This window comes from Heloderma suspectum, chromosome 12 (assembly GCF_057233095.1).
Source record: "Heloderma suspectum isolate Gila_16-S chromosome 12, 16-S_ref, whole genome shotgun sequence".
NCBI lineage: Eukaryota > Metazoa > Chordata > Lepidosauria > Squamata > Helodermatidae > Heloderma > Heloderma suspectum.
The window spans coordinates 16,257,433-16,274,337 of record NC_139469.1 but is presented as its reverse complement, the minus strand read 5'-3'; the positions used below and the strand labels follow the sequence as shown (position 1 = coordinate 16,274,337).

The window sequence follows — 16,905 nt, the reverse complement described above, 5'->3', positions numbered from 1 at the left end:
GCAGGATGAATTCTGAAGTGTATAGGGCTATACTTTCTGCTCAGATTCAGCTGAATGCTGCCAAACTGATAGGACGCCGCTTCATATTGCAGATGGATAATGACCCAAAACATACAGCAAAAGCTACCCCAGAGTTTCTCAAGGCAAAGAAGTGGGATGATCTTCAATGGCCAGGTTAGTCACCTGATCTCCACCCAATAGAGCATGCTTTTCACTTACTGAAGACAAGACTGAAGGCAGAAAGACCCACAAACAAGCAGCAGCTGAAGGCAGCTGCAGTGAAGGCCTGGCAAAGCATCTCGAGGGAGGACACTCAGCATTTGGTCATGTCCATGGGTTCCAGACTTCAGGCAGTCATTGCATTCAGGCAAAGGATTTTCATCCAGGTATTAAAGGCGATCCTGAAGTTTGAAATGATGTTGGTTTGTTCCATTACTTACGAGCCACCAATGATGGGGATGTGTGTGTGCCACTGGCTGTCCTTCCTGAATGGTTAGTGCCCCGCTTTTGTCAAACTCCTTGAATTACAGCTGAAAGTCCTGACTTTGCTCCCATCTGGGTGTGTTTCCTTTCAACTTCAATGTGGTGGTGTACAGAGGCCAACTGCCAAAACAGTTATCCTTGTTCCAATATTTCTGGCCCTGACTGTATATCGTAAGACTCCAAGAAGTCTTCTGTTGCTCACACATTGTCCCTGGGTGGGAGTTTCATATATAGTACATGAAACTGAAAAGTACTTAAATGTAAAGAAAGCCCAAGCAAGTAAAACAAACAAACAAACATACCCTGACTAACCTACCTTCTGGAATCAAGGAATCCCATTGAATAAAGTGAAATTTCACCAATCAAAGCATAATCTGGGACCATCATGGCTACTGTACGGAATAAAGCCTAAAGAAGTACAGGGGGAAGGAAAATATAAATAACCAATAACAGTGTGTTCTCAGTGTAAAGAGCAATAGGTACATTTTTTCTCTAGGGAAGTTGCAGTTGAGTTGTATTACCTGTGAGCCTGTGACTTCAGAATTAAATAGCCAAGGAATAAGAATTAGGGTTTGCCAGGATGTGGATGTTTCTACGTTAAGTTAAAACCCGCAAAAGCCCACATCCTTTCTGGAGCTTCCTGCTTTCGGTTTCTTTGCGGGATTAGGAAAGGCTTTTTTACACGGCAGCCACGTGGTATGAACAGAGGGAGTGCCTCCCTCCCTCCCTGGCATGTGTGCAAAGGGGGGGGGGGAATCTTGTTTTCGTAGCTTAACTTCTGCTGTACTGTTTTCTTGCAGCCCGCTCTGCAAGAGAAGCTCTGACTTACTTCTGAGTAGACATAAAATGTAAGATTGTGCTGTAAGTATGCAACCCTTGGCACACTTATGTGGGAGTAAGCCCCATTGAACTCAATGGGACTTACTTCTGAGTAGACATAAGATCACCCTGCAAGTCTGCAACCCTCAGCACGCTTACTTGGGAGTAAGCCCCACTGAACTTAATAGGGTGCTCTGAAACAACAGAAGACGTTGCTTCCGAGCTTGGTGGGTTGGGGGATCAGATGGGTCTCCCTTCATTGCAGGGAGGCATTTTACCCTCTTCTCCCTCCAATCAAGAAATGCAGAGGCAGGAGTCGCAATCAGCAGGCATTCTTGCCCTCGCGCCTGTCAAATCTGCTCAGGTCTCCTTCTGTGCAACCCCAGTGCTGCCCCAGGTCCTGAAATCTGCCTCTCTTCTCCTCTTTAGAAACCTGTTATCACTCAGATGTCTCCTCCCTGATACTGATCCGTACATCCATCTACCTATTTCTGCTCACCACTTGCTCAGTCAAGGTCCTTCAGGCTTTGCTCAGTCTCAGCTTTCCCAAAAAAAGACACAATTTACCTTCAAGTTATCAGGAAGTTCTGCCCGTCCAGCATATCCTGGATTCATAGTGATGAAAACTGCACAGGTTGGATTAAGAGAAATCTCTGTGCCTTCAAAGAGAAATGTTCTGAGCTTCCGAATGATAGCCTGCTGAATACTGAGGATCTGCTGTGCCACTACAGATAGCACTTCAACCTGACAACAAAAATCAATCAAATAAAGCTTCAGATATAAAAAGCAGCAATGTAAAAGCTCATATAGTATGTCTGGAAGAATACACTAGGGTTTCCTATTCCCATGCTGGCGGCTCTTCATGTATACATCACGATACTTTGAAATATTGTGATGAAACAGTTATAAAAGAGCAGCAGCCAGAAATTTTAGGAATATAGAAAACAGACTTACACAATTGGTCCCATCTAACTCCGTATTGTCAGCACTGACTGGCAGTGAATCTTCAGTTTTCCGATATGGGTCTTTCCTGGCCCTGCCCTTGATATGCCAGGAATTGATCCTGGGACATTTTGCATGCAAAGCATGTGGTCTATGTGGTAAGTTCTGTGTGTGTGTGTGTGTGTGAGAGAGAGAGAGAATGCATCAATGCAGACCAGCCAGAACATAAATACATGTGTCTAATTATTAACTGTATTTAAAGTTCTATGCAATTAAAATATTATTGGTAAGTGCCTAGTGTTTGTCAAATTATCCCAGTGTCTCTGCTGAAGCACTGAAAGGGGAAAACAGGACTACATTTTAGTGAGCAACTGAGTAATTTCAGCAATTGCTCTTTTGCCAAAGGTTGCTACATCACGGAGGGAGGAGTGAACTTATGAAGATGAGCGCTAAAAGGACAGGAATCAAAATCAGTTTGAAGTATCAGTGTGCTCTTCCATTTTTCAAAGCTCAAATCAGGGTTTGGGTTCTGAACTATGATTAGCACAAATCATGGCTTAGTGCAAGGTAGGATGTCGGAGAAATCTGCAATGGATCAAATGAGTTCAGATTTCTATGAACCTGACCCATGGATTCTGCAGGGGACCAGTTTTTCCCAAGTCGCATGGATTCTGCAGACTTGTAGACATTTTTTTTAAAACTTTCCAGAATGTAATGCAAATTTAGTCAGAAAAATACGTAATGTAAAAAAACTCCAGCCGAAAATGCACATTTCCCCCATAGGCTAAATGCACATTTCCCCCATAGGCATAGGTGAAAATGCACATATGGGGGGATTTGCGCATTGGGGGGGACTTGCACATTGGGGGGATTTGTGCATTTTCACCAGTGCAAATTTGCATAAATGCAAATGTGCGCAAATTTGGGAGAGTGGACAACAGAATGAAAGGTCCCTGACAATCCACAGAAAGCACACATATGTATTTTACAAAATCCATATATCCTCACTGCAGGGATGGGGAACCTCTGGACCACAGTCCAAATTCAGACCTCAACCTCACTGTATCTGGACCCCTGCACTGTCTGCAAGCCACACCCACTATGCCCCTGTAGAAGACCCGGCAGCATCATCCAGGGAGAGTGGCTCAGACAGGGTAGTGAAATAGGGTGTGATAGCAATTCTTTCTTTCTTTCTTTCTTTCTTTCTTTCTTTCTTTCTTTCTTTCTTTCTTTCTCTCTCTCTCTCTCTCTCTCTCTCACACACACACATACACAGACGTCCAAGTTCCCCTCTTCATCCAATTCCACTGAGAGTTTCAGCAAGGAAAACAAGAGACAGGAGGTAGACTGGCAAACAAACATCTCCCTCCCTGCCAGCATCCCTGTCTCTCTCGGGGGAACAGGAAGAAGAAAGACAGAGATGCTGTCAGGGAAGGAGGTTGATAGGGAGGGAAGCAGGCACATGCACAACCAGGGGACTCCGGCATTTGTCTGCTTGGATGGGTGGGGGTGGGGGGGTGTATGTGCGTTGTGTGTGGATGCCCTGCCTACTTTGGGTTTTGGTTGCGCCCGCTGCTAGAATGCAGACCCCAACAAGTTCCAACCATGCCAATGCAGACCACAACATGAATAAGGTTCCCCAGCCCTGGTTTACTGTCATGTCTGAATTGGCCCACCAATTTCATAGGGGTGATTTTATGATTTTAAAAAAAAAATCAATCTGAGCATAGATTAAAAATGCAGTCATTTGAACTGTTTCCATGTTTATAATCACAAGCTCCATGTTTTCCTACAGGGTAAAAGGTAAAGGTGTCCCCAAGCAGTCGTGTCCAACTTTAGGGTGTGGTGCTCATCTCCATTTCTAAGCCGAAGAGCCAGCGCTGTCCGAAGACGCTTCCATGGTCATGTGGCCGGCATGACTGAACACCGAGGTGCACAGAACACTGTTACCTTTCCCGCCGAAGCGGCACCTATTTATCTACTTGCAATTTCTTGCTTTTGAACTGCTAGGTTGGCAGGAGCTGGGACTGAAGACGGGAGCTCACTCCGTCACGCGGCACTCGGGTCTCGAACTGCTGTCCTGCCGACCTTCCGGTCTGCAGTTCAGCGTCTTAACCACTAAGCCACCGCGGCCCTACACCGCGGCCTTCCTACAAGAAGCACAGCTAAATTTTGCAGAATCATATCTGTGATGATCAAATCTGCAACTATATTAAAAACTGAGCCATCTAACATATTGGGCTGCACACTTTCCTGGGAGTAATTTCCACTGAACTCAAAGGGGAGATACGTTGTGTTTTTGTTTTTAAATCTATTTTAATTTCATTGTGAACCCGCTGAGGGATTTTATTATATTCACCAGAATATAAGTGCCAATAAAAAACAAATAAATTTCTATTAATATAAAATTACCTCAATTCTGTTGAACTCATCAAAACAGGCCCAAGCTCCAGCCTGTGCCAGCCCTTTAAAGAATTTGCCCATGGCTTTGTAATCAAGACCGTCGGAGCAATTGAAGACAACACACTACAACAAATTGCAGAACATATTGTCCAAAGTTAACACAAAGCTGTTGCTGACAATAGTGTTGCCAACATTTCTTTCTTTCCTGGAGTGGAGCCTGTACTTTCAACAGTGGTGCGATAAGCAGAAATTTGACAGGAGAAGCTTTTATAGTTCACTTGCATAGTGAGGAAAACTTCACTCCCACATTTCAGTGTATCATGCAGCTATTAGAGGCACAGGAGCCCTGCTACAAAAATAATGGCAACCTCATGTACAACTTGAGTAGTTTACAAAGAAAAAGGGGTACCAAACTACAACAGCAAGATTATTTATTCAGTTTAATTATGCTGTTTCTATAGCACCTCCCACCACCTGGTGTAGAGGGCTTTTTACAAAACACAGTAAAATATACTCAGTGCTCCCAGAAAAAAATGTTATAGTATTTCATTATGTAAGATAAGAAAGCATTAAAATGTGCTTGGGGGGGTGGGGGAACAGGAGCAAAGAAAAGATATATTGAAGAGGAACCAGAGTAGTCCTTAAAAAGCAACTGGAGAACAACAACAACAACAACAAAAGATCCAGGAACATTTTAAAGGTGAAAACAGAAACATTAAAATGAGTATCTGGGGAAACCTGCCACAGCAACGGTATAGTTGCCCTCCAACTTCCAAGTACTATGTAGGTTCTCTTCACAGTGGGTGGTAACCTGAGCACAGCTACCTCCCACGACAAGGTTTTGGGAGCAAGACTCAAAAATATCCAATGGTACATCCAACGCCATTAATACTCCACTTGTTGAATTCATCAGGTAATCCTCTTACCATAAGCAATGCGCCACCATGGGCTAAAGGAAAAAGTGGTTACTATGAACTAGAGTGTGATCTTGCATCTCGACCCCATAGTCAGTTATGAAAGGGCCAAACTACACATTACACACAAACGCACATAACCAGGGCCAGCATCAGGAGTTGGCATCATAGGGTAACTGCCAGGACTCACACCCCAGAAGGGGGCCCAGTGCGGACCCCCGGAGGCCCCTGCGCCTGCTCTTCCTCCTCATCACTGTTGCGGCTTGTTCACCTATCCTCCCCAAGTGTGTACACAGCGCCAAGAGTGAGGAGGAGGAGCCTCCAGTTGCTTTACCCGCTCCTTCTGGACAGTGGTGTGGATTGCACCAAGAAGCAGAGGGCAAGAAAATGAGCAGCAGTGAAAGGAAGCTGTAGACCCTGCTCCCTGATTTGGCTCAAAGGGCAACTTGTCCAACAACTGGTGCCAACACTGCATATAACTGTAGTCCAAAGGTAGGCAACCTGATGCTTTCCAAACATTTTGCACTACAACTCCCATATCCCTGACTGCTGGCCATAATCACTGGGGCTTTGGGGAGTTGCAGTCTGTAACATCTAGAGGGCACTAGATGGCCTCCCGCTGCTGTAGTCCAACCACCCTTTTGGAAGAGCTGCTTTAGGAGAGTGAGAGGTGAGGAGGGGGCGCCTTCTCTTTTTCCTACCTGCAGTATCACCACTCCAAGTCATCTCCTTTCCCCAAGTCACCCCCCAAACAGCTTTCCTCCCCTGCAGGATTTCGGATCTATGTCTGCCTTCATGGATTTTTAAGCTAAAAACGGACCATCTGACTGCAGTAGCACATGTAGTTTAGTGCAAGGAGACTAGGGATGTCCGTCGTCAAGAAATCCAGCCCTTTTGAGCCTGACAAGTGTCAGAGACACCCCTGACTCGACTTGCATGTGTGAGCTGAGCAGGGGGGGTTGAGAACCTGGGGGGGTGCATAAAAAGCAATTTGTGCAAATTGTGGCCAAAATTGGCGCAAACTGCAGCTGTAATTTGCACGAATTGCTACACACAATTTTTTTTTTTAATAGAAATCAGCGAGCTGGCCAGACTCAATGCAGATGGAGTTGGGCCAATTTGCAGGAAAGTGAGCCAGAGTCCAGGGGGCCGAGCTGACTAAAGCTCGGCGAGCTTCACCTCCTGGACAGATTCCTCTGATAACCCTAAAGAAGACACACCAAAATACTGAGAAAGTACCTGTTCATCCCTCCACCAGATGTTGCCCTCCCTTTACCATCTTGTACCACGCTGGCGCCATTTGATCTTAGTTGGTTTTCAGTAAAAGTAGTAAGAACAAGTCATTTCCCCCAACCCCCAAGTTTGGAAATTCCCCAAGTTAGGATGTCCCCCAAGTCTGGATCTCCTCCTCATGCATGCAAAGGCGAGGAGAGGAAGAAGCATGCTTATTCCTACAGTGGTCAGGCCAGACAGGCTCATTTCTGTAGCATTTTAGTATTCCAGTTTTTTTTAGCTCTGCTGTCTTAAATCTGCAGATTTAAATATCTGCACTGCTGCTAGGTTTTACTCTGGTTGTATTTTTATTCTGTAGTTTTAATCTATTATATTTTAATATTGTATTTTCTGTTGTATTTTTGTGGTTTTAATTTTGTGAACCGCCCAGAGACCTTCGGCTATTGAGCCATATAAAAATGAAATAAATAAATAAATAAAATTAAACCATGGTTTAGCGTTACATCTGGACTAGGCCATTGTCTCCAATGGTGTTAAGGAGAGCCCAAAATGGCACCCATGACCGGTAGAAGAGTCTAGGTTCATCATTATGGGGAATAATTTCTTTTGTCTTTAATAAATATTTTCCCCCTAGGGTTCTATCTAGGTGGAACTAATTTGAGGGAATGGGTGTGCTTCTCCGATCTTCAGAGTCTAGGACTGAATTTGCGCCAGTCCCTTCACCGTCCACATACCACTAACAAGGCCTGGATAGGGGGCTTTTCTGCAACTAACTCAACTTGATTTTCTACATTCTCCAAGCAAGTTCCTGGGATGTGAATTACTGCACATGAATTACTGGGGGTGATTACTAGACCTGTACTCTTTCTTCCAATGTTCATGAACTTCTGATGCACAACGTCAGCATATAAAGACACTCCTTGAAACCTAATGGTGTTTTTTTTTAATCTCTAGAGAAAAGAAGAGATAGCTATCAGGAATTTATTTTCAGTACCTGCTTGGCCAACGCTTTTGCCAGATCTTTGGTCGTTTCGGTTTTGCCTGTCCCTGCAGGTCCTTCAGGAGCACCTCCCAGGTTTAATTTCAAAGCCCCCATTAATGTCCTAAGACATAAAAAGAGGAGAATAAGCACAGCAGACATTATGATAGGTCAAGGGTGCTGAACCTCTTTCGGCCTGAGAGTTGGATACCATTTTGGAGAAGCTCTTGGGGGCTACATTCTAGTGGTGGGTGGGGCTGAAGGTAAAATGGGTGGGGCCAGAAATATCAGCATATTTTATGTTAAAGCTCTCATTGTCGGTAGCTAAGCTTCAGGAGAGGCATTTCAACCTTTCAGAATAGGGAAAAAGCTGCACAGAATCCAGGAAACCACTAAACGATAGGTGGTTGGGGGGAAAAGGGGGGTCTATCTGGGGAAGCCAGGTGGGCCAGATTGGACTGAAGTTCTGCACCCCTGAGACAGGTAGATAGATAAGGGATGGACATACACACACACACACACACACACTGCACTTTTCAAACACACTGCCAGGTACAAATGAGCATTTCTTCATTTGCCTTAGATGTTGGTTGCTACATGTTGAGATACTGGTCCTGCATGTGTATAAGTAGATGTGTGTGTGTGTGGGGGGGGTTGCTTTGGGTTCTATCAAATGGTGTCTTCCACCTCCCCCTGCACCCCCACCCCAACGTTTGGCCTATCCCCTACAAATTCAATGTCCTAGCTATGCGTGATCTATAAGTATCCTGTGGAAAGTGAAATTTTACCTATAGCATCGGTCAGTCAGTGGAGTTATCACCAAACGCAGAGAATTGCCCAGGTACTCATAGCCATATCTGGCTTCAGTTGTGATCATTCGGACCATCACTTCTCCATCTTCCCAGTAATATCTCAGCTGAGAAATCCACTGGAAATCATTCAGATCTGAAACTTGATCTTCTGCCAATTTTGCAACTACATCACGTGCTGCAGAAACAAAGATACTTCATCAAACCCACCTTACTATTTAGGTCAAATGTTTAGCTTTAATTTGTTCAAAGGATGTTGCAGGATGTGCAATGTTCAGTTAGCAATATACTGTCTAACATTTTACAATATTATCTTGTGGGTGAAGCTCATAGTTCATGTAGAATGTCAAATTCTGCTATGGTTAATTACCCAGTAATTCCAATGAAAAAGAAGTCAGGTTGGAATTTGGCTCAGAGCAAATACAAACCCATGGTCCAGCACTAAGTGCATGCATCTCCACAAGTCTGAGCAAAGCATCAGGCTCACACATTGCATCTTCCAGTCTTTCTCTCCCACGTGGTCAGGAGGGGGACTTCTACCAAGTTTAGTTTCACTTTTAAAGAATCTCGGCTTAGTGGTACGTTTGCCATAACCCAGGGTTCCAATTCCCTTTCCTCAGGAAGAGAAGCCTCTGATACAGACCTCTCAGACTTCAGAAGAGGATGTGGCCATGGATGCACCCATCAATCCTCCTCTTGCCACAAGGCCCTCAGTCTGAAAAAGTCCCTGGGACCAGCCACCATGCTTCCAGAGGAAGTTGCATGGCCAGTCTCAGATTCTGAGGATTCCGTTTCTGAAACCACAACCACCACACCCCAGTTGCCTCCATGCCATCCTAGTCAAAGGCTTCAAAAGCAAGCATGGCCCCTTTAAGGGAGAAGACTTCATGTAGTGTGTGGGACAGACTAGAAGCCTCTAAGTAGCCCAAGATCTATTTAAGGCTCAGTCTGAGTCTGCCAGTTGTTGGAGCAACATAGACAAGCTTGTCTGGCTTCCAGCCCTAGCACTACTAGGAGCTCTCTGTGGTGCTGTCCTATTCCTGTTCCTGCCTCCTTGGAAACCTGACTTGCCCCAACCCTGATAAAGACCCAAACCATAGTGGACGCTTGTAACTCATGCCTCACCGGTGTTCAATGAAGCTTAGCCCTGACAGAGGCAGGACAGACCATCAACAGGACCCATGGCCTGAAATGGTACAATGTCTGAACCAGGGATCTTGGTGTACAACAAACTCTGGCAAGTTACTAGACAAGCCAAGTGCAAGCAATGGGTCCAGAAGCTGGCTTGTTTAATGAACTGTTGCTTGTTTTAAACCAGGATTCCAGGATCTTTAGTGGTGAGTTGATGTTAGCCCACCACCAGCCATTTTCAGACATGCAGCATTTAAATCTGCCTATTGAAGTGGACCTATTGGCCTAGTTTGGATGTAAAACTAAGCACTGGTTTAGTGTTACATGAATAAGCCTTGAACTCAGGACTTCTCATCCCCTCTCCTCATTGGGCACAGCCATGAGGAGATCAGAAGCTTTCACATCCCTTTTAAACTAACCAAAGTTTAGCATTATGGCCAAAGATGGATACACTGTGGTTATTCTTAACTATGGTCTAGAGAAATAAGTCAACTTCAAACCACAGTATATGAAGCTGGCTTGTTTCAATTAACCACGCTTCCAGGTTCAGACATAACAATAACTGAAGAAGACAGAAGTGAGAATTGATGATCTCATTGCAGCCATACTGGAGGAGAAGGGGACTGGAGCTGGGGGGAGGAACCAAGGCGTATGCATGCAATGCTAAATTATAGCTAGTGTCTCCATTGATTCCAACAGGCAGAGCTGAATCAGCCTACAGAAAGCGAGTCCCATTCTGAGTCCAATCAAGACTCAAATAAGCTTCTACCAGAATCAAAAGAGATCACAAGCACTGGGGCGGGGGAGGCTTGCACTTTTAACCCCTCCTTCTCAAATGCTCACCCCATCCCTCATACTAACTCACTCTCTGTCCCATAGCTTTTATTGAAAGGGCTGTTTCAGCTTCGTATTTCATACTGTTTGTCTCCTGCTTTCTCCCACTCCTCAGCCTTGCCATTTACCGTGTACATCAATGACAGTGAGGGCCCCCAGGGTCAGCCGGGCCCCGCCCGACAGCTTTCCTCTCACCAGTTCAACTATTTCTCCAATCTGGTTGTTGCTTTTCTCCAAAAATGCCTGTGGTCAAAACAAAATGGAGGATCCTATTATTTCGAAGGAACATGTAGCCAGCTGGCACCTTATTTCTTATAAATAGGGGGATATTTGAATACAGCTTAAACTAATTAAATCAGTAAATTAAGGCTATTCATCATGTTGTCATTTATTTATTTCAGCCTTTATGCCCTGCTTTCCAATGGTATATCATATTCAAGGCGGCTTGCATATCAACATTTTTTTAAAAAAATCCTAACAATAAAACAAACAGCAGTAGAAGAAAAACAACAGCACTATTAAAACCGTGACCCAGTTCAGAAGATACTCTCTCCCCACCCCAACCAGCTCGATAAGTGGAGGGAAGTGAGGGCGCATAGTTCCTCCTCACCCACCCACAGACAGTGCCATCCTGGTGTCTGCTATCTCTCCCTGTGCATGTGAGGAAAGACCATCGAATTGCCACCTATGGATGTACAAATCGCATGGCATGCATTCCCACATAATTCGTATGTGGCAGTTAGACGACTGGTTCCTACTTGTGCATGTAGAGATAGTAGGGATGGTGCAGGCGCCCAATTCAGTCCAGGAATCCGGTGGACCTGCTCCTGCCCACATCCCAAGCCCCGCTCACCGAGTTCCTGCTCACCCCCTGTCCCCGCTTGCCAAATGGCCTGCACTCACCCCAGTGGTCTTGTCGAGCTTCATGGTCGCCATTTTCTGAGAAATAAGATGGCAATCACAAAAATGCACAAATTTGCGCACATGTGAAAATGCAAATTTTGCAAATGCACATATTTGCGTATGCACGAAAATGTGTATCTTACAAAAAATGCACATTTTCGTACACACGCTGTGTGCCTTCGCAAAAATGCACATTTCACACATGAGATTATGTGCATTCACAAAAATGCGCATTTTCACGCATACAAAAACATGCGCATTTTTGCGATCACCATTTTATCTTTTTTAGAAATGGTGACCGCAGAGCTCGACGAGGCCACTGGGGTGTGTGCAGGCTGCTCGCCGAGAGTGGGAGGGGCTCGACCAGCGAGCGGGGGCAGGGGCTGGGCAAGAGTCCGGAGAACCCGAACGGGGGTGAGTCCGCACATCCCTAAGAGATAGCAGAGGTCGGTCCAGCATTTTGGGTGGGTCGAGGGGAGGTGCACACACTTGCTCCCCCTCCACCTGTGTGTTGGGCCAGTTTTCAGGGCAAGTATTGTCTAAAGCAGTCCCACATCAGCTGTCTCAGCTCAGAACTCCTGCCTACAGCCCAGTCCCTATAAGGCTATCTAGTGAGTTCATCATGGTAGATGCAAGGTTCTAACTGGGAGCTTCCTCATTCACAGTTCAAGCTCCTAGCCACTATGCTGCAGCCGCTCCCATTTTAACCCCGTAAGACTGACATGGTCCCAGAGAACGAACTGAAGGCACATGACAGCAACCTTGCTAGAGTTAAACAGATCCAAGGGCTCCTTCACACCGGGCTTTTATCCTGCGATTGAGATTGCTCCTTCACGGAAGTTTGCAGGCTCTTTACATGACGCAATGACCCTGCCGTGACCCTCCTGCACTAAATGCCATTTGTTCTGTTTTAAAATAGATCACAGATAATGAACTATCAAATTACCCCGTTGTGTTCCGCTTCAGTTTCCTCTGTCAAAAGAGTAAAAGCGGCAAGAAGAGGCGCGAGATCAGTGAAAGATAATGGAAGAGTCAGATACAGGGAGAAGGAGGGGGGAAGGGGAGGAGGGGAAGTGAGTGAGTGTAAAGGGAGTCAGTTGTGATCCTGCAAAATGGAAGCAGAAAGCCCCGTTTTAAATGCAGGATTTTATGCTGGTGTAGAAATGCCCCAAGTCTGGTCAGTGCCTGGACAGCAGACCAACTGGAAAAGCCTATACAGAGTGATTTGAATTTCATCCCAGAAGAGAGGCAGGATATAAGTTAAATAAACAGCAATACATTAGTATAATGTAAGCGCTGTTGAATTAATCTCTTTATAGTCATGCAACATAAAATACGGAATGTTTTCAAAATGTAGGAGGGCAAATTAATCAGGGGCCTCCAATTTGCAAATGGCTCTGCAATTTGTTTAGAAAAGTAACCTCTGTATTAACATTGAACTCTGCTAAACTATTAATTTATCAGTGCACAAAATACCATTTGCTGTCTAATTCAGCCATCATACAATATATACCATGATTTTATTTATTTATGAAGAGGTCTTACAGGTAAAGTTCTTTCCTGAATGGCTTCTGCTACTTCTTTTGTCCAGAAGATTGACGATACGCAGATAACTATTTGTCCGGGCCACTGCAGCACCCATTTATTCCGGGGAACCTTTTAAAAATAAATAGCAATGTCAGATTTCAGCTATGAACCTAGGATTTGAATGTGAAAAGGAAAGCTCTTATTCTGAAGATGTGGGTGGTACAACATTTTCAAAAACATCTCTATGATGTACAACCTTGGGGAGAAATTCGGGTTGGACAGAAGATGGATAGGTAGATTGCAGTAAATACAAAGGGTTTCTGACAATCATTTCACAATGACAACACCAAAAAAACTTCCTTTCCCTCCCTCTAGCTCAACGAGTACAGAGTCACTAATAGAAAGCCAACTAGTGTTGATATCAACCAAGGAAAGCCAAGGAATAACCACAAGGGTATGTAAGATAGGGGTGGACGAAAGTCACTTACCTGTCCTCGAAGCTTGTTCGCGGTGGGGGGGAGGTGCTTCGCTGCTCCCCCCGCGAAGTTCAGGCCGGGGGGGGAGGCTTCCCGCCTCGCCCAGCCGAAATTCAGGCCGGGGGGGAGGCTTCCCGCCTCGCCCGGCCGAAATTCAGGCCGGGGAGGAGGCTTCCCGCCTCGCCCGGCCGTGAACTCAAAAGTTTTTTTTTTTAAAACACCCCCATGATAGGCTACGTGACGATTAACGTAGCCTATCATGGCTAGATCTGCAAAGTCAGCCGTGATAGGCTACGTTAATCGTCACGTAGCCTATCATGGGTGACTTTAAAAAAAAAAGAAAAGCGTGTACGCAAATGGCGGCCCCCATAGGGAGCCGCCATTCGCGTTCCTTATTTGGTCGCTGTAGTCTACGTAAATCTTTACATAGACTACAGCGACCAAATAAGGAATGGGAATGGCGGCTCCCTATGGGGGCCACCATTATCCGTACACACTTTTTTTTTTTTTAAGTCACCTGTGATAGGCTACGTGACGATTTACGTAGCCTATCACAGCTGACTTTGCAGATCTAGCCGTGATAGGCTACGTTAATCGTCACGTAGCCTATCACGGGGGCGTTTTTTTTTTCTTTTATTGGAATGGCGGGGGCGTCAACCGGTCAAAAGACCGGCTGCCGCTCCCGCCCCGGACGAACACCCGCCGAACCGCCAGCCGGACCCGCCGCCGGGAGGGACATTCGGCAAAGGTAAGTCCCGTCCCGGGGAGGTGCGGGAGGCGGGGGGGTGCGGAGAATTTCTCCCCAAAACTTGTTCGAGGGGCCGAACACGTTGGTGCTTGGCCCCCCGAAGTTTCGGGGAGAAATTCTCCGCCATCCCTAATGTAAGAAGGGATTGACATGTATGATAAAGCTGAAAGCCAAATTAGCTTTATAAACAAGACCCGAAGCTTTCTTATTCATTTCTGATAAACGTATCATTTAAAGTACATAACTACAGCTTTTATCAGTGGACCATTTAAAGTGTATTTGCATTTCAGCTACTTTAGTTTGACTGCATTATTTATTTATTTGTTACATTTATATCCCGCCTTTTCCTGCAAAGATCCCAAGGCAGCATACGTGATTCTCCTCCTCCTCTATATTTTATCCTCACAACAACCCTATAATGTAGGTTAGGGTGAGAGTCAGTGACAAGCCCAAAGTCATGCTGTGAGCTTAATGGCCTAGTGGGGCCTAAAACATAAGTATCCCGAGTCCCAGTCCAACACTCTCACCCCTATACCACACCAGCTCCCTAAGATGTCTTAGGTACAAGTATGTCTTTACCCGACATTTGTGGATCACTTATTACCTCATCATACCCTCCAATGCCATTGTCTATGACTTTTCTAATACTGGCCAACATCATTTCTTCTACTTGCGACAGCCATTTCTCAACCATGCCCTTAAAAAATAAAAAGGTGAACATGAAGAATTACTGCAATCCCAAAATATATGATGGTTGAAGGAGAACATTCACAGTGAGAAAGAGCATTTGGATACTGAAGGAAAACCATACAGGCCAGCCTTCCCCAATCTCATGCCCTCCAGATGTGTTGCAGTACAACTCCCATACTGGCTGAGGAAGGGATGGCGGAGAACTTCTCCACGAATCTCCGGGAGGCCAAATGCCAACGCATTCGGCCCCCCGAAATTGGTGGGGAAATTCTCCGCCCCCCCGCCCTCCTGGGATGGGACTTACCTCTCGGCGGTGGGTCCCGGCGGCGTTTCGGCGGTGTTTCAGCGGGGGCGGCGGCCGGTCTTCCAACCGGCTGCCGCCGCCATTTCCCAGTAAAGTTAAAAAAAAAAACAACACCTGATAGGCTACGTAACGATTTACATGGCCCATCACGGCTAGATTTTCAAAGTCAGCCGTGATAGGCTACATAAATCGTTACGTAGCCTATCAAGTTCTTTTTTCCCCCATAACTTTTTTATTTCGCGGCCGGGGAGACGGCCGAAAACAGCTGCGGGACCAGGTAAGGGACTTTCGTCCATCCTTAGGCTGAGGTTGATCAGAGTTGTAGTCTAAGGGCTTCTTCACATGGAGCTTTTATCCTGCTATTGAGATCGCTCACTCACGGATGTTTGTGGGTCATTTTCATGATGTCGTCAGCCTCCAGAACATACCCAGAGGTATTTCCTGGTTATTCCATGTTAAAAAGATTAGGAGAAAATGAGGTATAAAAAAACCTCACCTCAGATTGTTACGCTATTAAAACAACCACTAGATGGCACTTCTAAAATAGCCACTAGATTCATTAAGTTCTATAATGGAACCTTGAAAATTAAAAGCTTCCCCTCTCAGCAAACACATGGTCACCGTCTGGGAGCCTGTTGTAAACATGGAAAGGCTTCAACAATGGTAGGACTGCACATTTTTTCTTTAATGTAAAGGCAGCCTAACACACTTGGAGAGCAGTAGGTTGAAGAAGACTGATATAGGCATTCATTTCAAGGGGTTCTCCACATAATAGATTCTGTGCAGTATAGCATGCAGTTATTGTTAGTAAGGTTTTAATTGGAGATGCCTCTCTGTGAAAAGGAATTGGAATGCTTCCAGACATGGGTGTGTTAACAGAACTCAATCATTGTTTTTGCCAATGCAAATCTTGAGGGGGAGTGATTTTCGCAGGGAGCATGGCATGTGGGGAGGGCGGTTAAACACACACACACCCTTGTTGCAGTCCCTATCCTGATTGCCGCCTGCCCGGGATTCCAATTTCAGAAAGGAAAACTAGAGGAAATGTAATGCAGATGGAAACGAAAGGATTAAGGTGGGTGAGTCCTTTCCTGTAGAGGAGGGGCAGACTATAGAGACAGGAAGTGTCTAAAGTGACCTGTACAGGCTATAACAGAGAACTGTATTGGCTGAAAAGCTATGGGGCAGCTCTGTTATGGCTCATCTACACCTGGAGAGATTGCACAGTTGTTCTATTGTGGGATTTACTTTTTTAAAAAAGTCAGCTTTTCTGAGCTCTGGAAAGAAAGGAAAACAGGTGAACAAGGAAAACCTGGGAGGAGAAGGGTTTCATGAGGATATAATGCAGATGCCCTGCAGAAAGTGAGCAACCAAAGCTCTCGGTAAACACCCAGTGTGGAAGCACCACCAATCTAATTCTTTGTTCGCAACAATTGCTGCTGCACATCTTTGAGTAATGCAATGTGTCTGCAATTGGCTTTCCTAGCCTTAAGTTAAAAAGGTAAAGGTAAAGGTGTCCCCAACCAGTCGTATCTGACTCTAGGGTGTGGTGCTCATCTCCATTTCTAAGCCGAAGAGCCAGCGTTGTCTGAAGACGTTTCTGTGGTCATGTGGCCAGCATGACTGAACACCGAGGTGCACGGAACGCTGTTACCTTTCCCTTTCCCGCCAAAGCAGTACCTATTTATCTACTTGCAATTTCTTGCTTTC

General features: G+C 45.4%; 1 protein-coding gene across 12 annotated transcripts in view; it reads right to left on the bottom strand.

Moving 5' to 3' along the window:
* Positions 1 to 16,905, bottom strand: part of DNAH3 (dynein axonemal heavy chain 3) — a 184,430-nt gene that overhangs the window by 61,107 nt on the left and 106,418 nt on the right. For 10 of the 12 annotated variants that reach the window (XR_014785546.1, XM_084818522.1, XM_084818521.1 and 7 more), the window contains 8 exons: positions 14,806 to 14,898; positions 12,996 to 13,106; positions 10,676 to 10,790; positions 8,562 to 8,760; positions 7,789 to 7,897; positions 4,657 to 4,770; positions 1,870 to 2,046; positions 800 to 891 (listed from right to left, as the gene is read on the bottom strand). Coding sequence is in view for 11 of the 12 variants with exons in the window: in XM_084818522.1 (XP_084674648.1) it covers positions 800 to 891; positions 1,870 to 2,046; positions 4,657 to 4,770; positions 7,789 to 7,897; positions 8,562 to 8,760; positions 10,676 to 10,790; positions 12,996 to 13,106; positions 14,806 to 14,898 (1,010 nt within the window). In the remaining variant the exon portion in view is untranslated. The remainder of the gene's footprint in view (positions 1 to 799; positions 892 to 1,869; positions 2,047 to 4,656; positions 4,771 to 7,788; positions 7,898 to 8,561; positions 8,761 to 10,675; positions 10,791 to 12,995; positions 13,107 to 14,805; positions 14,899 to 16,905) is intronic. The other 2 variants (XM_084818525.1, XM_084818524.1) reach the window with 2 other exon arrangements.